Here is a 23,184-nt window from a genome sequence, read left to right as displayed (position 1 = left end):
CCTGATGGAGCTATTGAATGAGTAGTTCCTTCTGGTGATCTTAAGTGTTAGAACATGTTTGTGTCTGTGACTTTAAGGAAAGCAGAGGGACACATTGCCAAAGTTTTCAGTTAGGAAGAATGTAATTCTTAGCTAGGATAATGAACTTCATCTTTTACAAAATTAAAAATCATACGAAACTGCAATAGAATGTTGGAAAATTCATTTATTGAAAAAGTAATGGTTCTTACAAATTTTCTTTGTATGAAGAATTTACACTGACAAATAATCCACAGACTCAAGGACCCAATACACCAAAAGCTTGGCATGGATCTCAGTTTTTATCAAGGATCAGAATCCAGACTTGGGAAGATCATGATCCAACACTGAGAAAAATCAATAATCTCTCAAGGGAGAAACACTGACTTTTTCATTTTCTTGAAGCAGAAAAATACCATGCAAAAAGTAGTTTCCTGTTTTCTCTATTTAAAGTTTAAATGTGTAAAGACAATACATAAATTAGAATTTACAAACTGTAAAGATATGCTTTACAAATGAACAATCTTTTGGAGAACATCTTTGCTTTATCACCCAGATCACTGCTGCCATTTAGATGTAGTCTGACCATACTATAATATGATGTAAAAGAGAATGGAAATTAACTAGTGTGACAAAGTCCCTTTAAGATGCACAGCCACAACCTGAAAGTTCCTGCATAGCACGACCACAAGTCAGCCACTATTTCTTATGCAAAGGGTCTGTGCACTATAAAAAAAGATTGAGTACATTGGTGATAGTCAATTTTCAGGTCTGAATTCTGTAAATCTGTTTTTTCTCATACCTTAAAAATTTATAGGCACTCATACTTTCTTCAAATTTTGCAAAAGACTTGTGCTTATGCAGAATTAAAATAGTTTTCAATAATTAACTTTTTTTAATAACTTAAAACCAGACAGGCATAGTTGAGGATCATACCATTTGTGAATGCATCACTATGGTGAAAGATTTCATTGTTCAGGTATTATCTTTAAATAATGCATGGCCAGAGTTCACATACAGATCAGTTTCCCTTGAAAATCCATTTTAAATCTTCTAATTTACACTCCTTGACGATGATCTCAGTACGATCCAAGGCATGAATCGAGACTAACATCTGAACCATTTCTTTTATTGCTTCTCTGTGGAGACAGAAAAAAAGCAATTACAAATCAAGGATGTAAAATGATCCAGTAGTTGTTTTGTACTTTGAGCATCACAAAAGAGTAATAAGTAAACTATACATTCACAACTGGCACTGCTAGGTGGATTTATTGGGGCAGATTTAATTTTGTTAAATAGGCAAGATTTCCATGGACATTTTCAGTTTGAGTTCATAGTTTTCATGATGACCATATTATCCAATGAACACTGTTCAATTAAACAACTACACCAATAGGAATACTGGTGAGGGGTCTTCACATTGAAGACTTCCTATTTTTGATACTTTAACACGTGGATCTACAAGAGAATGCGCACACTTTAAGGACTCCATATGCCACTTTTGAAGTCGATTATTAAGAAAACTTGCATTTGTATGGTGCCATATCACAGGATATCCCACAGTAATTTACAACCAACAAATTACATATGACATACTGTTACATTATATAAGAAAACACAGCCAAATGAATGATGGTTCAGGGATAAATGTCAGCCAAGACAGTGGGCTAACCCCATCTTTTAAAAAATATCATAGGATCTTTTGCACCTATGGCAACAGCCTGTGATTAATCACTGCTAAAGACAGTATTCCCAATAATGGAACATCTCTCAATACTATGCAAAGTGTCAGCCAAAATTGTGCACTCAAATCTGTAGTGAGCGTTGAAGGGTAAGAATGCTATCACTGACCCGTGGTGACGTGGAATCTGAATTTTTGCCAGTTGGATCTGCTGAAATGTTTGGGATATGGCTTGATTTAAAACAAGGTAGTTTCAACTAATTTTATGGCCTGTTTTTATTTGACTGCAATTATAAAAGCGTTTTGTTACCCTGGAATTAGATTTTTTTTTAAGGAATGTGTGAAACAAATTTTGTAATCTTCTACCACATTGCCATCAATAAAGGTGGAGAAATATTGTTTATCCACAACAGACAACCTGTAAGACCAACTAACAATACAACATAACGAAGAGCTAAAGCCAAAGAAAAAACTATTTTTCTTAAGAACATTTAACTTGCCTGCCATTGTTTTCTGCATCTGGAGTAGAATTATTTTCATATATGGTACGAATAGATTGCAACAAATATTTACATAAGTTTTCCAGTTGGGGAATGCTCCTCTGACTTTCAAGATTTTCAAACCAATACTTAGGAAAACAAGATATTATCTGCAAGCAACAGAAGGAAAACAGTCAATATAATTTTTCCACTGGTTACCAAAAATATACTTGGCATTCAACTCTTTCAGTTCTATGAGCAGTACAATGTTAAAAAAGTTAAAAATACAAAGCTAACACTTTGCAAAACAAAACTCCACATAATATTGTAGCTATCAGAACATGTGTGATTTGTAGATTGTGAGTTAACACCCAAGAGTTCTGAACTTATTTCAGTTTGGCTATGGCAGAATGGGAATCAAATCTTGACAGCCAGAACACGCTGGCATCTTTAGATGCCATGTAGTTAAGTGCTTGCTGCTGGAGGGGCTATGCATATAAAATTTCAAATGAACAAAAAATGCTGCATTTATAAAAAACAAAATTATAGGAATATTCCACTGCAGTTAGTGTCTTTTATAGTTGTTCATGGGATGAGAGTGTTGCTGACTAGGTCAGCATTTACTGCCTATCCCTAATTGCCCCTGAGGTGGTGGTGGTGTGCTGCCTTCCACTGCAGTCCATGTGTTGTTATGAAGGGAGGTCCAGGATTTTGACCTAGCAACAGTGAAGGTACGGTGATATAGTTTCAAGTCACGATGGTGTGACTTGGATAGGAATTTGTAGGTGGTAGTGTTCCCATCCAGCTGCTGCTCTTGTCTTTCTAGGTGGTAGAGGTTACGGGTTTGGAAGGTGCTGTCAAAGGAGTCTTGGTGAGTTTCTGCAGTGCATCTTGTAGATGGTGCACACTGCTGCCGCTGTGTCAGGTGGTGGAGGGAGAGAATGTTTAAGGTGTGGATGGGCTGCCAATCAAGTGGGCTACTTTGTCCTGGATGTTGAGCTTCTTGAATGTGGGAGCTGCACTCATTCAGGAAGTGGAGAGTATTCCATCACACTCTTGACTTGTGCCTTGTAGATGGTGGACAGGCTTTAGGGAGTCAGGAGGTGAGTTACTCTCTGCAGAATTCCCAGCCTCTTACCTTTTCTTGTAGGCACAGTATTTATATGGCTGATCCAGTTTAGTTTCTGGTCAATGGTAACCTCCAGGATGGTGATGGTTATGCAAGTTATACTTGAGGCTTAACATCCCTTACTGCTAGAACTGACATTAGCCAACTAGGCGTACATACAAATTAGGAGCAGGAGTAGGCCATTCAGCCCTCCGAGCCTGCTCCACCATTCAATGAGATCATGGCTGATCTGAATGTAACCTCAACCCCACATTCCTGCTCCCCCCCCCCAACCCCCCAATAACCTTTCACTCCCTTGTTAATCAAGAATCTATCTAGCTCTGCCTTAAAAATATCCAAACACTCTCAGCCCTCAAGAGAAAAAGTTTCTCCTCGTCTGCCTCTTAAATGAGCAATCCCTTATTTTTAAACAGTGATCCTTAGTTCTAGATTCTCCCACAACATGAAACATCCTCTCCACATCCATTCTGTCAAGACCCCTCAGGAACTTGGGGAGGCAATGCGTAGTAGTATTGTCACTGGACTAGTAATCCAGAGACCCAGGGAATGCTCTGGGGACCTGGGTTCAAATCCCACCATGGCAGATTGTGGAATTTGAATTCAATAAATTTCTGGAATTAAAAGTCTAACCATTGTCGATTGTCATAAAAACCCATCTGGTTCACTAATGTCCTTTAGGGAAGGAAATCTGCTAACCTCACCTGGTCTGGCCTACATGTGACTCCAGAATGCCCCCTGAGCAACAGCAATTAGGGATGGGCGATAAATGCTGGCTTAGACAGCAATGCCCACATCCCACGATCGAATATTTAAAAAATCTTAAAGGCTTCAATTAAGTCACCTCTTACTCTTCTGAATTCCAGTGGATACAAGCCTAATCTGTCCAGCCTTTCCTCATAAGACAACCCGTCCATTCCTGATATTGGTCTAGTAAACCTTCTTTAAACTGCTTCTAATGCATTTGTATGTTTCCTTAAAAAGGAGACCGGTACTGTACACAACACTACAGATATAGTTTCACCAATGCCCTGTACAATTGAAGCATAACCTCCCTACTTTTGTAATCAATTCCCTTCACAATAAATGATAACATTCTATTAGTTTTCCTAATTACCTGCTGTACCTGTGTACTAACCTTTTGTGATTCATGCACTAGGATACCCAGATCCCTCTGAATCTCGGCACTCTGCAATTTCTCACTATTTAGATAAGAAGCTTTTTTATCTTTCCTGCCAAAATGGACAATTTCACAATTGCCCACATTATACTCCATTTGCCAAATCTTTGCCCACTCACTTAACCTATGTCACTTTGTAGCCTCATGTCCTCTTCACAATGTACTTTCCTACTATCTTTGTCTCGTCAGCAAATTTAGCAGCCATTCCTTTGGTTGCTTCATCCAAGTTATTTATATATATTGGAGGCCCCAGCACTGATCCTTATGGCACAACATGAGCTTATATTTTCTGCAATAACATTTGATGTTGCACTTCATGAAATGCTTTCTGGAAATCTAAGTACAGTGCATCCACCGGTTCCCCTTTATCCACAGCACATGTGACTTCTTCAAAGAACTCCAAAAAATTGGTTAAATATTATTTCCCTTTTATAAAACCATGTTGACTCTGCCTGATTGCGTTGAATTTTTCTAAGTGCCCTGCTATAACATCTTTAATATTAACTTCTAACATTTTCCCTATAACAGATGTTAGGCTAACTGGCCTGTAAGTTTCCTGCTTTCTGTCTCCTTTCCTTTTTGAATAAAGGAGTTATTTGCTATTTTCCAATCTAATGGAACCTTCCAAGAATCTAGAGCATTTTGGAAAATTAAAACCAATGCATCAACCATCTCACTAGCCACTTTTTTCAGGACCTTAGGGTGAAGTCCATCAGGACCTAGGGATTTGTCAGCCCACAGCCTCAACAATTTGCTTGATACCACTTCCCTGGTGATTGTAATTTTCCCGAGTTCCTCCCTCTCCATTCCATTTCCTGATTTACAGCTATTTCTGGGATGTTCCTTGTGTCCTCTATAGTAAAGACCAAAGCAAAATACCTGTTCAATTCATCCGCCATCTCCCTACTTTCCATTATCAATTCCCCAGGCGCACTTTCTACAGGACCAATGCTCATTTTAACTTTTATTTAAACATCTATAGAAACTCTTACTATCCGTCTTTATATTACTAGCTAGCTTCCTCTCATCCTCTAACTTTTTCCCTCCTTATTAATATTGTCATTTTTTGCTGTTCTTTATATTCTGTCCAATCTTCTGACCTGCCACCCCATTTTAGTGTACCTATATGCTTTTTTTTTTAAGTTTGATACTGTCTAACTTTTTTAGGTAACCATGGATGGTGGGCCCTCCCCTTGGAATTTTTCTCATTGGAATATATCTATTCTATGTATTCTGAAATATCCCTTTAAATGTCTGCCACTGAACCTCTATTGACCTATGCCTTAACCTCATTTGCCAGTTCACTTTAGCTAGCTCCGCTTTCATGCCCTCATAACCGCCCTTATTGTAGTTTAAAATACTAGTTTTGGATGCACTCGTTTCTCCCTCAAAATGACTGTAAAATTCAAACACATTATGATCGCTGCTATCTAGGGGTGCCTTCACTATGAGGTTACCAATTAATCCTATTTCGTTGCTCAATACAAGCTCTAGTATAGCCTGCTCTTTGGTTGGCTCCAGAATGTGCTGTTCTAAGAACCTATTCCGAAAACATTCTATGAACTCCTCATCTACGCTACCTTTGCCCATCTGATTTTTCCAGTCTATATGTAGATAAAATCCCCCATGATTATTGTTGTAGCTTTCTGGAAAGCTCCCAAATACTGTGTAGTTACAATTAGGGGGCCTGTACACCACTCCCTCAAGTGACTTCTTGCCTTTATCATTCCTCATCTCAACCCAAACGCTTCTACATCCTGGTTTTCTGAACTTAGGTTATCCCTCTCTAATATGCTAATACCATCATTAGTCATCAGCGCCACCCCTCCTCCTTTTCCTAACTTTCTGTCCTTCATAAATGTCACGTACCCTTCAATATTCAGGTCCCAATCTATGTCATCCTGCACCCAGGTCTCTGTAATGGCTATCAGATCATACTTATTTATTTCAATTTGCACAATCGGTTCATGTATTTTGTTTCAAACGCTACATGCGTTTGGATACAGCCTTTCGTTTTGTCCTTTTATTATTTTTGTAGTGTCTATCCTGATCTGCCAATTTACTCTTAGATTTGTACTCTTTGTCCCTTCCTGTCACAATCTGTTTATCATTTCCCATATTAATACCATTCTCTCTTACCGTGTCTCTACATCTTCCCAAATTTGATCCCTTGCCCCCACTATTCAGTTTAAAACCCTCTCTACTTCCCTAGTTAGTCAGCTCGCGAGGACACCAGCCTTAGCACAGTTCGGGTGTAGACCGTCCCAACGGTACAGATCCCACTTTCCCCAATAATGGTGCTAGTGCCCCACGAACTGGAACCCGCTTCTCCCACACCAGTCTTTGAGCCACGCATTAATTTTGCTAATCTTATTTGTCCTGTGCCAATTTGCACGTAGTTCAGGTGATAATCCAGAAATTATTACCTTTAAGGTTCTGCTTCTTAATTTGGTGCCTAGCTCGTCATACTGACTATTCAGAGCGTCCTGCCTCATCCTGCTATGTCGTTGGTACCTGCATGGGCCATGACCACTGGATCCTCACCCTCCCACTGCAGGTTCCTCTCCAGCCCTGAGCAGATGTCCCGAACCATGGCACCGAGCAGGCAACAAAGCCATCTGGACTCTTGCTCTTTGCTACTGAGAACAGTGTCAATGCCCCTCACTATACTGTCCCCTACTACCACTACGTTCCTTTTTGCTCCCACAACTTGGACGGCTTCCTGTACCACAGTCCCATGGTCAGTTTGCTCACCCACCCTTGCTCTCATCCAAATAAGCTGAGTGAACCTCAAACCTATTGGACAATTGCAAAGGCTCACACTCCTGCCCTCTGGACCCCCTTACCTGTCTCAGTTACAGTCACACCCTCCTGTCACCGGCCACTGACCAAATCAGAAGACCCTATCCCAAGTGGTGTGACTGCCTCCTGGTATAAAGCATCCAGGCAACTTTCCCCCTCCCTGATGTGTCACAGAGTCTGCAGCTCAGCCTCCAACTCAATGACTCTTCTGAGTGAAAGTTCCTCGAGCTGCAAACACTTACTGCAGACATATTTGCCCTGGATCACAACATTATCCAGGAGCTCCCACATGCTGCAGCCTTGACACATCACCTGTCTTGCTGTCCTTAATGTGTTTTAAATAATTACTTAATTACATTAATCACATGTTGCTTTCTTATATATTTTAACTTTACCACCAATTTGTGTACTATTTTAAACCTTAGGGATAGAATAGAACTTAACCACTTCCAGATACTCATTAAACAGCTAGCTCCTTTCCCTGTAATAGAGCAAGGACCAATTTCTATGGAGTGGGAAAGATAGAAAAAGAAAACAAACACATCCTTCCCCCAACTCCACTCTCACCAACCTCCAAATCCTCAGTCAGTCCGCTACACTCCATTTACCAAGGCAGCACTAAAGAACCCTGAATTTATAGTAAACTGAACTGGAGCTACAGGAACCAGATTCAACCAATTAGCTAATTAACTACTCAGCTCCTGCAGCTGGGAGTGAGTTTACCCTGTTTAAAAAAAAAAAATTCTTTCGAGTCATCAACAGTCACAGATTGCAACTCTTTTGAGTACAATCACAGTTCTTGGTTTCCGGGAGTGGGACATGAACCCACAACCTTCTGATTCAAAGGCGAGGGTGCTATGGACTGAGCCACAGCAAGAACTTAGCCTGCTTACACTGTACTTTCCAGTTACTGCTAATTACAGGCTAGATTAGATTGTAAGAGCAAAATTAACACTTAAAACTGCCCTCTCACCAAACTCCAAGTCTTCACTCAAGTTAGCTCAGTTGCACTCCGTTTGGTCAAAGATTTTTTTCTACTGTACAGTCCATTTGCTCACCTACTTGACCATATAGGAAAAAAACTTCTTCAGGTGTTTTACTCTGTAGTATTCCAAAAACCACTTGTGTATCACATATTGGCTGAGAAAGCCATTCAATTGTGTGAAAACCACTTAGAAACTATGCTCCACAAGGACTGCAGTGGTTTAAGAAGGCAGCTCACCGCCCCGTTCTCAGGGGCAATTAGGAATGGAAAATAAATGCTGGCCTTGCCAGTGATGCCCACATCAGAAGTGAATTAAAAAACATCTGCTTCCCCTACTCAAAGTACCAGTGATGTAAAGTGACTTGGTCTTGTGATGTTTGAGAAGTCTTAAATACTGGCTGTTTGGAAAACATGCAACAATAAGAAAATGTTATTGTAAGTCAGTGTGTAGCATTTAATCAGATAGCACTCCAGTACAGCGCATCATTTCAAGAATTACTGGATGTAGAAATCCTAACACGAGGGACCATCAAAATATTTTTTTAAAAATGAAACACCATAACAAATTATAGGGACAAATTTGTTCTGTACATTAATACCTGCCAGGGCTAGCTCACAAACAGGAGAAAGTTGAAAGTTTTCCTGCAATACATGATTTTAACTAAATCACAATTTAAGATTCTAAAAGTGTATTTATTGACACACAGGCCATTCATACCACATTTACCATGTAATGCATCCAAGGCTATTAATTACCTTTTTGCACTTCCCCAAATTCCTTAGAACAGGCAAAGAAGTTTGAAGGCTTAGTAAAATGTAGCGATTGAGGAGTTTGTTTAGACCCAAGTCCTGTAGAATCTGTTCTGGTAATAAGCCATCCCACTGGAGAATATTACCCAATAGCTAAAAACAGATCAAACATTTTTTTAAAATTATGATACCATCTGTAAAGCATTTTAGTGAAACAATCAAATTACCAATAAAAAGAATAAAATTATCAAATATATGTTGTATAAAGGCAGATGTAATAAAAGTATGAGTTTTATTCTGTTACAGAAGTAGGAACAAAAAGAAATTGTCTTTTATTAGATGTGTTTGTGTTAAACTTAGCTACTGAATAGATTATCCAAAGCAGAGGAAAGGAAAAAGTGATGCAACTAGGATTTAGACACGTCATGACAGTTTCCTCTAACTTGAATTTTTCAAGTTATTCCACAGCCCTTTTCTGGCATTTAATTCCCTTCCCGGTTATTACTGCTTTTTTCTCATTGACTCCCTATTTGTTCCTTTATATTTCTGACATCACATTTATCTCCTCGAATCAATTGTTGTAAATGTGCTTTTATTTTCTCCCCATTCTTTAAATTTTCTGGGATTTACACTATTCTAGAGTTTAAAAAGCAGATAGGTAAAACTGTTCCAAACAGGCAAGAGTGTTATGAACACTTTAATTTAACTAGAAAAGGTGCATGAACCAAAAACAGGTGATGTCTACCAAATTATTTCCTTCCTACGGGAAGTGTCAGGTCTCCACTCAATATTTTCCAATGTCCCTATACAGCCAAGAACACAAACTTTTTATTACAGTTGATAAGCTTTTTCTCTGTTTTCACTATTCTTTAATCCAAATATCCTTTTATTCAATACAGAATATGTTCAATGTGTGCCAGGAACACAAGTATTCCTTTTATCCTTCAAGCATGTTCTTGACATGAACTGTATATTCGACTGGTTGCACGGACAATAATGTGTTCTGCTTTCAAAGTCCTCGACCCCCTTTATTTAATTATAATTAGAAAAGAATGACAAGCTTGCTTGCAAACAAAGAAGTTATTGCATTTAACAGCTTCACTTCTGACACACTGTAAAGAGAAACGGTGCCTATAACTACAATATCTTTGTTCAATAAATGCTTTCTCACCTTCACAGCTGACCAGAAACATCTTTCCCGAAACTGATAACTGATTGATGTTTGATCTTCCAGAACGCTGTTAAAATGAATAAATAGAAGTGTACCCAAAGAACTCATAAAATATTGAGCACACAGGTTCAACAGCATAATAGATTGTTTATTGTAAAAATCTAAATTTGATGCATATTTGTACTATACCAACTACTTAATCTGCTGATATATTTTAGGATGAATAATGATAGGAAATATCAACCAAATGGTAAATCAAAGGGATAGAGGAGCAGAGATCTGGTTCAGATAGACAAATATTTTAAAAGTGAGAAGAAAGTTCATAACATTACATAATAAAACACCATGAGCCTTGTGTTTCATAAATTAGGGAAATGTACAGATAAAAGCAGTGGTAATGCTAAACTAATATAAATTATCAACAAGGCTGTAAATATTGTACCCAGTTTTTGTTGGACCTTTCTTTAGAAAGGATATACAGGTCATGGAGAGGATACAGGAGACATTCACTAAGATGATACCAGAGATAAGGTGTTTTAGTTATGAGCAAAGACTAGCAAAACTGGAGCTCTCTTCATTTGAAGGAGGAAGATTACGCGATCTATTAGAATCTGTATCTAGAGGACATAAATTCAATATCAAAAGTAAAATATCCAAATGGCCTCCTGTAAAATTCTATAATTCCGTAATGGCTGGTTGTGTAATAATTGAAAAGATAATTATTAAATGATTACCTCCACTTATACAACTTTTCAAAACCAAACCTAATATCCTTAATTAGGTCAATATTCCATTTTTGAGGAGGTGTATGGGAAATTGTGTTGAAGGAAACCCCAGTTACGAAATATGCTAAATTTATTTAGCAGAATCACAGAATGGTTACAGCACAGGAGGCTATTCGGCCCATCCATTAAATGGGCAGAAAATTGCAGATGACTAAACAAAGGACCCAGGACTTTGATCTTCCATTATTTGATCCTAGTAGGTGAGGTTCTGTGCCAGGAATGTTAACTGGAGAAACATAAAAATCAGGTCTTAAATATGTACTACTTAGCTGTACAGGTTTTCCCTAGTGTGGACATTTCAGAAAACATTGCTTATTCTTGAATAACATTTTCTGTAAAAAAAAGAGCTCATTCGTGGAACCATGTATAGGTTTGCTGAAGCATTTAGATCACCATTCCGTTGAAAATACTCACGTGTTGACATTGGGTGAAGGCAGGATTGGGCTCACTGGTGGTGCACTCATGTTTGAATAATCTATGACACTCACATAAAGAACAGTCACTTGGATGGCCAAAGAGCAACCAGTGTCTGAAAGGCCATATTTGTTAAGGTAAACCAAAATCTTCAAATCCATCCTTTTCTCCATTTCTTGAGTCATTTGCACTTGTGAAGGGGAACTTTGAGGGGGCAGAGGGGTGCAGAGCAGCAGGCCATGATAGTTTTGAAGGAGCCCTCTGTCAAGGTCAAATCAGGGTCAGAAGCCCACACAATGTGGGGAACAGTCCCTCACCTCTGATCTTCCCCACATTTGGCAATTAATTGTCAGTATATAGGTTCAATATCCAGCTTCAGGCTGGCTCTCAACATTGGAGGGCCAATAGAAGGCCCTCTAGCTTGGAAGCAGCAACAGGATGCCATGGCAGCTAAATGAGGGAGAGGGTGCCCAAAGATGTAAGTGTCCTTTCTCTAACTTCTTTAAATTTTAAAAAAAGTCTCAGCAGCCAGGCCACCAATGTGGAGGAGAAACCTCTTCATGGGGCAGACAAGGAGTGCCTCCAAGCCTGCCTGCAGTGCTGACCCAGCAACACCCGCACCTTCGGTCTGCCACTGTGAGGCCACCTCCAGGGAACTAGAAGCAGAATGAAAAATCCCAGAGAGTGTCTGACAATGGGCCCTAAGCGGCCATTAAATAGGTCAATTGCCTACCCTGTGCCCGCAGGGAAGTTCTGTCCCCCCCCAATCCCAGGGGCAGGATGGCGCCAGAGTACGGGCATGCTGACTGCCGTGTAAGTAAAGTCCATGCCTGGTCGCCCCTATCGGGATCTAAAAATTTAGCCCCATAATCTCAATATTTTTCCAATAAAATGTGATTGGGAAGAAAATTAGAACTAAGGAGAAATTTTGCTATAATTGTTGGATATTGCTGAAAAAGCTTTTCATCTTGCACTCATCAGCAAGAATACCAATGTCAAGTTGTTGCTTCCCCTGACATTAGTATTGTTGTGATTGTCCTGATGAGTGCAAGACGAAAAGCTTCAACAAAATGTCTTTTTTCAGCAATACTTAAGTTCTGTACTACCAAACAACTATTTAAATTGTTGGAATAAAATAGGAGGAAATAACCCAATTAGAAAGGGGAAGAAGCGAATTAACTCATAAAAGCCATGAAAGGGAAGGGAGGTGAAGGGTGAGAAAGTATAAATGAGCAACTAAGAGTGAGGCATTCAGAGAGTTGAGGGTCAGCTAATGAACAAGAGAGGGAGCAAGAAAAAGAGTGAGTGAGTGTAAGTAAAACAATGAAGTGCCCAGTACTGTTGATGTTATAAAAACAAAAAACTGCGGATGCTGGAAATCCAAAACAAAAACAGAATTACCTGGAAAAACTCAGCAGGTCTGGCAGCATCGGCGGAGAAGAATAAAGTTGACATTTCGAGTCCTCATGACCCTTCAACAGAACTGAGTAAAATTAGGAGAGGGGTGAAATATAAGCTGGTTTAAGGTGGGGGGGGGAGAGAGAGAGAGAGAGGGGGGGGCGTTGGGGGGGGTGGTTGTAGGGACAAGCAAGCAGTGATAGGAGCAGATAATTAAAAGATGTCACAGACAAAAGAACAAAGAGGTGTTGAAGGTGGTGATATTATCTAAGAGAATGTGATAATTAAGAATGGATGGCAGGACACACAAGATACAGCTCTAGTGGGGGTGGGGTGAAATAAGACTAACAGGGCATAAAAGGTATAAATTTAAAAATAATGGAAATAGGTGGGAAAAGAAAAATCTATATAAATTATTGGAAAAAACAAAAGGGAGGGGGAAGAAACGGAAAGGGGGTGGGGATGGACGAGGGAGTTCAAGATCTAAAGTTGTTGAATTCAATATTCAGTTCGGAAGGCTGTAAAGTGCCTAGTCAGAAGATGAAGTGCTGTTCCTCCAGTTTGCGTTGAGCTTCACTGGAACAATGCAGCAAGCCAAGGACAGACATGTGGGCAAGAGAGCAGGGTGGAGTGTTAAAATGGCAAGCGACAGGGAGGTTTGGGTCATTCTTGCGGACAGACCGCAGGTGTTCTGCAAAGCGGTTGCTCAGTTTGCTGTTGATGTTATGCCTTGCACCACAGATATTGTTCATCATTAGGTAGGCATACTCTGTTCTACATACAATCGTGTCTGAAATCTCCAAGGAAGAAGCCAAAGATCTGTTATCCAGTGCTGTACATGGGCTGTCACGCAATTAACCAGAGGAAGAATTAACAGGTTGAGTCATGACAGAACGATCATGACAGTCACAAATGTCTTTTTTAGTAAAGATACAATGTATTTCTTCATCAGTCGTTCAATGTCCAGCTTTCGGCTGGCTCTCAATGCTGGAAGGCCAATAGAAGGCCCTCTAGCTTGGAAGCAGCAACAGGATGCCATGGCAGCTAAATGAGGAAGAGGGTGCCCAAAGATGTAAGTGTCCTTTCTCTAACTTCTTTAAATCTTAAAAAAAAAAGGTCTCAGCAGCCAGGCCACCAATATGGAGGAGAAACCTCTTCACAGGGCAGACAGGGAGTGCCTCCAAGCCTGCCTGCAGTTCTGGCCCTGCACCCCACCCTGGGTATATGATGGAATTTCTTTCCAGAGAAAATGAAATACTGTTGTAAATGATTTTTTTTAACCTTTCCAAGAACTTCCTACTGTGCATGTGTTGTGTGCTGGAGGATATGAAGAAGGCAAAAGGACTAATTAAAATATATAACTTACTTTTTTGGATACAGAGGAATGAAAGCGTCCTCTTCCACAGACATAGTCATTCTCATTATAATAGTTTTTCTCAGATCCTATGAAGATTAAAAAAACCTCAATTTATTAAAATAAAAGCTTCCTTCTTGAAAACATTTCAATACGCAGCCAAACATGGATACCACCTTAAAAAGAAATAATTGAACATATTTCTGTTCAAATAGTGACTTTAGTTCTACTATACCCAGCAACAGATTAACTAGCAGCTTAAAACTCTCCAACACTGAAACCAATATTGCTTTTGTTGACAAGTTCAAATCATTTGATTTTCTGCCTAATTAAACAGGTCTTGTTTCTGCGCAATTTTGTGTACTTTCCTTTATCAAACACAGTTTATTAATACTGACAGTAAGCTAGCTATACTGTAGGAAGGAATATTTCAAGACCCATCCTATTTATTAGTTAATACAACCCTGATAAAAGCTTCAAATCCATCAATTATCTCTCAAGCCAGTTTATCAGAATGTTAATGTCTTGGTTATCATCCTTTACAATAGATATGATGTGTTAATGCAACCAACCTGAGCCTGAACAAAACATGTGTAACTTCTTTTTCCATCATACCTGGCAATCCAATTCTAATTATTTTTGTTGTTCAGTTATTGTCAATTGCTTCCGTATTCTTTGGAAGCAGGAGTAATGGCTTGCCTAAAGTAACACTCTTGTTTTTGGTCTACAGATTTAACGATTTATTTTTTAGTTACATACAAGGCTGCCAACAATTGACATTTCCTAAATGTGAAATTTCTAGTTACAAGTCCTGAGGCATTATATTAAAAACAAGCAAAGGTACAATTAGATAGTTGCGCTTACAATATGGGCCACAGGGGATGGCTGTCCACAATTACATCAGAGTTCAGTCACTTACGTGATCACTCCACATCACTAATTTTCTCCAGATGAGTAAGTAAGTGGTAAGAATAACTTGAAGTGCTTTCAGCCTTTCATCTATCAGAAATTCTCTCAAACAAGTCTTCTCACATCAGAAATTATATATAAGCAACCAGTATGAACTCATCAAAAATATTAAATGTTGGTAAAGCAAACCCTACTACCCACTGCGTCACAATTCCTATTTTAATGAATGAAAATAAAGTGCCCAGCTCTGTTTCAAACACTTGCAGTGTAACCGCTCTCTCTATGAAAGCCAGCAACTAGTTCCAAAGGTCACTGACCCACAGCGAAAAAAAAAAGCTCCTGACATTTAACCTAGCTCTATGCTCAACTTAAAATGCATGCCTCCTGCTTCTCCCAGATATATCTAATTCAAACATTTTATCCACGTGGACACATCCTGGCCCCTTCATTTAAAAAAAAATATAACAATTAAATCTACCTGCAGACTACATATTTTAGAGAGTAGAAGGACCCAGATCTCCAAGCCTACTGTGCTAATGAAAGGCTTTTACGATAGGAAATCTGGTGATTCTTCTCTGAAACTTTTCCTGAGCCTTTATACTGGCTATCATGAGGGACTAAAACTGGACATTGTAGCCTAACTTAACATTCATTGTATCCCAACCAATGCCTTATAGAAGGACAATATGGCACTTTTTGCTATAGTTCCATAGCACTGATTATAAACTTTGGGGATTAGTGCACTACAACAACTAGGCCTTTCTCCTGCTCGGTAGTATACCTTAGTTCAGAACCATGCACAGTAGACATGATTAACATTAGCCCTATCTACATGCATAACATTAAATTACACCTTCCAAATGACACCAACCGTTAATAGGCTTATTCCCTCCGTCACACCTAGTTCTTGTTTTTTTCTCAATCTAGGTTCTAACACTTGTACAAATTCTGGAATTATTCGTGAGCTTGTGGGCAGTTCCCCAAAAGTCTTCATCCAGATTATTAATATAAACAGCGAAGACATGAAACTATAAATTGCAGATTTCTTTTCTACTGAAGTCAATGGGAAAGAAAAATCAGGTAAGGTATATAATAGCCAGACAATCCACAAAGCTAGTCTTCTGCCTGTGAAAATTACCTCCAGGAGCTATAATGATCCCTCCTAACTACTTGCTTATAACCAAAGCTAGTAGGCCTATATTTCCCAGTCTGACTGGTTGGCTTTATTAAAAATAGGAGGAGGTGGTGGCATAGGGATATTGTCAATGGATTAGTATTCCAGAGACCCAGGGTAATGCTCTGGGGACCTGGGTTCGAATCCCACCACGACCTGTAGGGACATTATATGTGACTCCAGACCCACAGCAATGTGATTGACTCTTAAATGCCCCCTGAATCACCTAGCCAGCGATGCCCATAATCCCATGAAATTACAAAAAAAATTGGCACAACATAAACCTGCTTCCAATCTATGGGTATAATCCCTGATGCGAGCAGGCCATTAAAATATATATAAAGAAATTAAATATATAAACGGCATTAAAAATAAAAGATTAAACCGTGACATGAGGAACCTTCTTCAAAAGATTCTGTAGCAGGGATTTGCGTACCTGGGCAGGTTTACTTTGTTCATTCTTGAAAACACCATATTCCTCTTTTAGCTTTCTGCAGATTTGTACTAAACTCTCTGTTTGTGAGGATGACAATGGGTCCCACACATGAATTACAAAGCCTGGAAAAATTAAATTAAATTAAACATGATTTTTCGAAACCTTTTGCAAATTAAATAAGTTATTTCAATTTTTCAAAAGTGTAATAACAAAATGTGAATCTAAAGTATCCTTAACACACACATTTCAATATAATTTAAGTCATCACAATTTTTTTTTCCATGGAAAACTAAATTTACTGAAGAAACAGTCTGCTATAACTGTGACCTAAAAAAAGAAAATCTGCAAACTTGGATATTCTTAAAGTACCTTCAATTTTGGGAATGATTGTTTTCTCAATTACTGTAGGAAGTAATCTCCTATCAGAGTTTTCCTTTTTCTTGAATTCTTCATCTTCCATGTGACAGAACTCTTCTAATGCTATAATCCAGGGCATTTCTGCAAACTCCAGGCAGTCAGGCTAAACAGCAATGATGGGTGTTAGGAACATGTTAACTGTAGACTTTTGATCATTTCTAATCACAAATTTTGTGCACCAGAAATAAACAAATACATATTTCTTGCTGCAATATGTTTAATACTTGCATTTATGTAGCGCTTTTCCCAAACATGGAACATTCTGAAGTGCTTTAGCCAATTAAGCACCTTTGAAGTGTAGACATTGTTGTAATGTAGGAAGCATGGCAGCCATTTTGCGCACAGCAAGCTCCGACAAACAGTAATGTCATAATGACCCAATAATCTGCTTTTATGATGTTGATTGAAGGATACTTTTTGGCCAGGACATCGGTATTTCGCCTAATCATCTCTGAAATTGTGCCATGGGATCTCTTATGTCCACTTGAGGAGGCAGAGGGGTCTTTGGTTTAATGTCTCATCCAAAAGACAGCACCAATGACAATGCAGCACTCCCTGGAGCATTAACCTTGATTTTTGTGCTCAAGTTCAGGAGTGGGACATGAACCCAGAACCTTGTGACTGAGCCGAGGTTGACAGAGTTGCATCTCATTCACTCTGCACAAAATCCTCACTGAAAGTACATTTCACTTTCAATTCATAGTTTCCCCCAGCCATGTGTCCTCTGTAATCAAAAGGCCAATGGTCAAACTACTTCTAGGCCTCTGACTGTGCTGGCTGAAGGATTCCCCCAATGTTGATCTTTGTTTCACCTCTGTGAACAGAAACATTAATTACTGTAACTACATTAGTAACTCGTCCGCTACTGAATCCTTCTGACTCAGGTGTCTCTTTATAGAGCAGAAACAACGCTACTCTGCTGGTACTGACATCTGATCAACAGCTCCCTAAAGGGATGAAGCTCAAGAAACAAAAAAAACTGTGGGATGAGGAATGGCTAAAACCAGAAATTTCTTCCATTAACATCTAAACCGTTTTTCACATTGCTTAGATGAGGGTGGTGGACAGGAAGTACATAATTCATCCTGAAAATTACCCAACCACTGTGGGGAAATAGAACTCTTCAGTAAATGTATTTTTATTTTACAGGTATCCAGATTGAGGTGCAAAGTTCCTTTCCAAATTGATATTTCTTTAAAATTAGAATAAAGCTGTACTATTTATGGTAAATTAATGGCAGTGGCACCAAAGAGGAAAGCATAAAACAGCATTTTTTTTCCAGATTATTATTTAAATTTAGAGATACTATGTTACAAAAGTGAATGTCAGCAAATAAATGAATGTAGACAACAAACCAAGTAACTTAAAAAAAAGCTTATTCACGTGTTGCAGTTGTATTTTCTTTAAAGCCCAACAAAAATAATGAGTTGTTTTTTCTTTAAAGCACAACAAAAATGAGTAGAAACACTCTTGAATGGTTCATTTCCATAAAATGCACCCACACACTTTCTCAAAGATTTCCAAAAGTGAAAGGGTGAATAAAGGACCTGCTCCCAAATCACTGTCAATACCAATAATGGTATCCTTCTGAAGTTTGCATAGCTCAGTTTAGGCTGTCAGGAACAGGAGCAGGCATTTAGCCCCTCAAGCCCGTTCCCCCACTCAATGAGATCAATAACTCCATATACCCACCTTTGCCCCATTCTCTTAATACCTCTAGATAAAAAAAGCAATTTCAGATGTAAAATTTACAATTAATCTAACATCTATTGACAGTTCCAAACATTTGCCACCAATGGTAGAGAGGAGTGTTTGCTAATTTCACTCCTTAAAAGTCTGGCTTTCATTTTTAGACTATGTCCCCTGCTCCTAGACTCATCAATCAGCAGAAATTGTTTCTCTCTGTCCATCTTCTGTTCCCCTTAATGTTTTGGAAAGTTCAATTAAATCATCCCTTAACCTTCTAAATTCCAGGGAATAGAATTTTTCCTTTGTAATTTAACCCTTGGCATCCAGGTATCATTCTAGTAAATCTACATTGCACTCCTTCTAAGGCCAATTTATCCTTCCTAAGATTTGCTGCCCAGAACTGATCACAGAATTCCTGGTGTGGTCTAACCAGGGTTTTGTATATGTGAAGAATGACTTCTAGCCCCTTATATTGTAGTCCTCTCAATATAAAGGCCAGCATTCCATTAGCCTTTTTGATTAATTTCTGTACATGTTCATTAAATTTTAATGATCTATGTATCTGGAACCCCAAATCTCTTTGGTCTTCAATTTTCACCATTTAGAAAGTATCCTGTTCAATCCTTTTTAGATCCAAAGTGGGTGACCTCACATTTGCTTACAGTGAAATCCATTTACCACTGTTTTGTCCATTCACTTACTCTATTGATATCTTTTAGTAATTGTATGCTTCCATTCACACTGCTTACAATGCCATCTATCGTTGTGTCATTGGCAAATTTGTATGTGGCTTTTTATCCCATTTTTAATAAGTAGTGAACAGTTGAGGTCCCAACATAAATCCTTGCAGGACATCACTAGTCACATACTGCCAATTAGAACACCTGACCATTATCTCTATTCTCTGTTTCCTGCTGTTCAGCCAATTTCCTAACCAGATCAATAATTTGCTTTCAGACCATAGGTTTCAATTTTAGTTAACGGTCTCTTATGAGGAACTTTATCATATGCCTTCTCAATGTTCATTCACTAGCATCCATAGGCATTCCACTGTCCACTACTTTAGTTGCCTTGATGGGTGCCAACTAGTAATGAATGCCAAATTCAAATATTTTGACATTAAATTGTGGCACTATAATGCAGGCAGGTTACGCCAATGTTCAAAACAGCCACTAGGTAGAATTAGCGTGTTTAATTTTGCATATTTAGAATTACTTTAGGACACACACAGATCAAATCAATACAGAGTTATACCTGGTGACTCACAAGAACTTCAGACCCAACTGTAAGTGATGCATTTTTCATGTAGTACTTGCGAATCATCAGACTCAATGCGACTCAACTGTGTTATTAACACACCATGGTCAATTTCTATACATCCTTTACATATAGAGCTCATTGTCACAAAAGGCATATTTTTCCCATCTAAAGGGCTACCTTTTTCTATATTATTCAACAAATAAAGATTAATAATACAATCTGTAGAGAGGACTTTTAATGTACTTCCCACCAAAAACTCTAGCTATGAATGTCAAACCAACACTTACTTTAAGAGGGTTCCAGCCGATCAGCTGCACACGGATTAAAGGATTCATAATTTTTTGAAGACAAAGTCCAATATAAGCATCATAATATGAATCAGGAAATTTTTGTCGCCACAACCCAAACTTTGCTAAAATTCTGTCAACACTATAGAAGTCCTTATGTACATCTTCAAAAATCTTCTTGGCTTCCTTCAAAATGCGATCTGTGTTAAATTATGGATAAATTTGTTCAAACAAGAAAACAGGATAAAAATCTAGCTATCAAGTTGGAACAAAAGAAAAATGAGGAAAATACAACATTAGAACATTTGCAGATCAAGGCCTAAAAGATCAAAGCTGATTCTAAAATGTTCTTTCCCTCATGTTTTGTCAGAAAGATCTCCACAAGTGAAACGGTGGGCAAATCACTGTTGATGCTGATAAAGGCATCCATCTGCAAGTTTGCATTGGCTGCATTAAAATCATCTCTCTATCCCTGTAGGAAAACCAGCAGGGGTTTTTCATATTGGCTAAGATCAGGATTTCATAAAGGGAGAAAACTGTAGTTCCAAAATCGATTTTACCACTCCAACATGCTGCAGCATCATGCCACCAGGCCCTCATAAAAAAAATATTTATACTGGCTTAAGCTAAGTGGCAAAAGAACCAAAGATGAAATGAGGAAATACTTTTTCAACACAATGAGTGCTTAGTATCTGGAATGCCCTGCCTAAGAGTGTGGTAGAGTGAGAGTGTGGTAGAGACAGATTCAATTGTGACTTTAAAAAAGGGAATTGGATAACTATCTGAAGAGAAAAAAGACAGAAGAGTGGAGCTAGCTGAGCCAGCATAGACATGGCAGGCCAAATGGCCTCCTTCTGTGCTGCAAATTCTATGATTTATTTATATATATAATATATATATATATATAGATAGACCATACCAAGCATTGGTTTCATCAGCAAAACAAAACAACCATTGCGGACTACAGAGAACAGAAAATACTGGAAATGCATAGGTCTGTCAACATCCAAAAAGATCAGTAAATGTTTCAGTGGTGATCTTCGTCAGAACTGGTAGACACAGTTTTGAGAAGTCCCTCTGTACATTTCTCCTTCCCAATCTTTCTCATGCTGATGGCTCTGCTGCATATTTTCACTATTATTCTCTACTAGATAGCTGATAAAATTTACTGAACCTTGAAATCTAAAGACATTCTTCCTGAACTCGACTGTCAAATTAAGCATTCACTGTAACTGGCAGAGAAATAATAACTAGTCATTGAAATGAATCACACTAGCAATGTTAGTATTTATTTCCCCTCATCCACCTCCCAAACCCCACCAAAAAAACAGCAAATGGCAAAAACCAATAAGCTTTGCAAGCATTTGGAATTCAACACTCAATGCTCATATTCATAGTATGCAACTCGAGGCAGCTTAAAAGCAAAATGTTTCACCAAAAATACAAATTTTGCAGCATTTTAGTCTTGCAAGAGCAGTTCATGTTTGCTTCTCCAGCAACTGAAATTGGGAATTCCTCTGAAGTAATTTTACAATGGAAATAAAGTATGCAGTGTTCCTAAAACAGGTCGCATGCTATATTGCTATGGTAGAGTGACCAATGTAAAAGAAAAAAATGCAAAACAAAATTGTAACCCCTATCAAAAAATATGCATCTATATATTATTTTATTTAGTATTCAGTAGTTAAAGAAATACTATAATATACAGTCTGTAATGAGAAAGATGAATTAATGTTTCAGGCATATCCTTTCTGATGAATTAAATCAAATATTCACTGGTATTTTGTAAATATTCACTGGTATTTTGTCTAACAGATAATGATGAACCTGCTATGCGTTTCCTGCAGTTTGTTTGGACTCCATCTCCATGTGTCAGCTATGGATCAGTTCATAGCACCCTCGCCTTTGAATCAGAGGGTTGTGGGTTCATGTCCCACTCCCGAAACCAAGAACTGTGATTGTACTCGAAAGAGTTGCAATCTGTGACTGTTGATAACTCGAAAGAGTTTCCATGTAAAATTTCCCACAAAGTATGATAGCCTATCAGGTGCAAGTGTGACTTGGACTTTGCAAGGCAGAAGTGTAACACACTTTTACATATATGCGTTTATACAAATGCGTTTAGCAACAAATACAAGATGTTCCTTCACAACTTTTTTTTTAAACATCCTCCAATTATATACAAACATCACTATGACCTACACAGGTAATTTTACTGAGATGGCAAGAAAGAGGAGTGAAACTTAAACAAGATTTTGTAGTACAAATAGAGTGTGGGGAAGAAGAAAGCCATACCTTCTTTCTCATGGAAATCAGACATATCGGCTGGAACTACTTCATCATCACTGGACAGACCTTTGTGATGGTCTTCTTCCTTTCCAGCCGCTTTTCTTAACTGCTCCCTATGAGCCCTATATTGGAAAAGTGTAGAGTTTAAATTAATTCTATTTCAATAAATACTTTACAATTTAAATTGAAAATTTGTTCAGAGATCCAGTTTTCTTGCCTTCTTGCCTCTCGTTTTTCAATGCGTTGCTGTTTTGCTTTGACACAATCTATGTCACTCCCGCAGCTGGCATCAGCTTTATCTGCAGAAATAAGCCATTATATGTCACCACGTTTGGACTAATGAGTTACTGAGGCACCTCAATAATTAATACACATTATCACCACTACTTGTGACCTCACAAGCAACATGTTTAATTAATTTTGAAATCCATTGTTGTTTATTTCCTGTTCATGCCTCAATAACACAGCACTTGTGCATTATATTAAAATAAACGAATGCACAGCTGAAATTTATCGAGGGTAATTAAATTTCAATCGTAAAGGCTGATTGAAAGATCAGACAAAAAGACTTACAGGAAGA

At 38.4% G+C, this 23,184-nt stretch overlaps 1 protein-coding gene across 2 annotated transcripts in view; it reads right to left on the bottom strand.

Moving 5' to 3' along the window:
• Positions 1–103: 103 nt before the first annotated feature.
• LOC144680737 (intron Large complex component GCFC2-like) overlaps positions 104–23,184 on the bottom strand; it is a 54,782-nt gene continuing 31,701 nt past the window's right edge. The window contains exons 9-18 of one of the 2 annotated variants that reach the window (XM_078542061.1): positions 22,822–22,903; positions 22,611–22,726; positions 20,316–20,515; positions 17,032–17,182; positions 16,663–16,784; positions 14,156–14,232; positions 10,193–10,259; positions 9,028–9,174; positions 2,200–2,348; positions 104–1,157 (exon numbers count right to left, since the gene is read on the bottom strand). In XM_078542061.1, coding sequence (XP_078398187.1) covers positions 1,040–1,157; positions 2,200–2,348; positions 9,028–9,174; positions 10,193–10,259; positions 14,156–14,232; positions 16,663–16,784; positions 17,032–17,182; positions 20,316–20,515; positions 22,611–22,726; positions 22,822–22,903 — 1,229 coding nt within the window. In that variant the 3' untranslated portion in view covers positions 104–1,039. The remainder of the gene's footprint in view (positions 1,158–2,199; positions 2,349–9,027; positions 9,175–10,192; positions 10,260–14,155; positions 14,233–16,662; positions 16,785–17,031; positions 17,183–20,315; positions 20,516–22,610; positions 22,727–22,821; positions 22,904–23,184) is intronic. The other variant, XM_078542062.1, reaches the window with a different exon arrangement.

The sequence above is a fragment of the Cetorhinus maximus genome, chromosome 5, assembly GCF_964194155.1.
Source record: "Cetorhinus maximus chromosome 5, sCetMax3.hap1.1, whole genome shotgun sequence".
NCBI lineage: Eukaryota > Metazoa > Chordata > Chondrichthyes > Lamniformes > Cetorhinidae > Cetorhinus > Cetorhinus maximus.
Note: the sequence above shows the minus strand (reverse complement) of the source record. Positions and strands in the feature narration are given on the sequence as shown.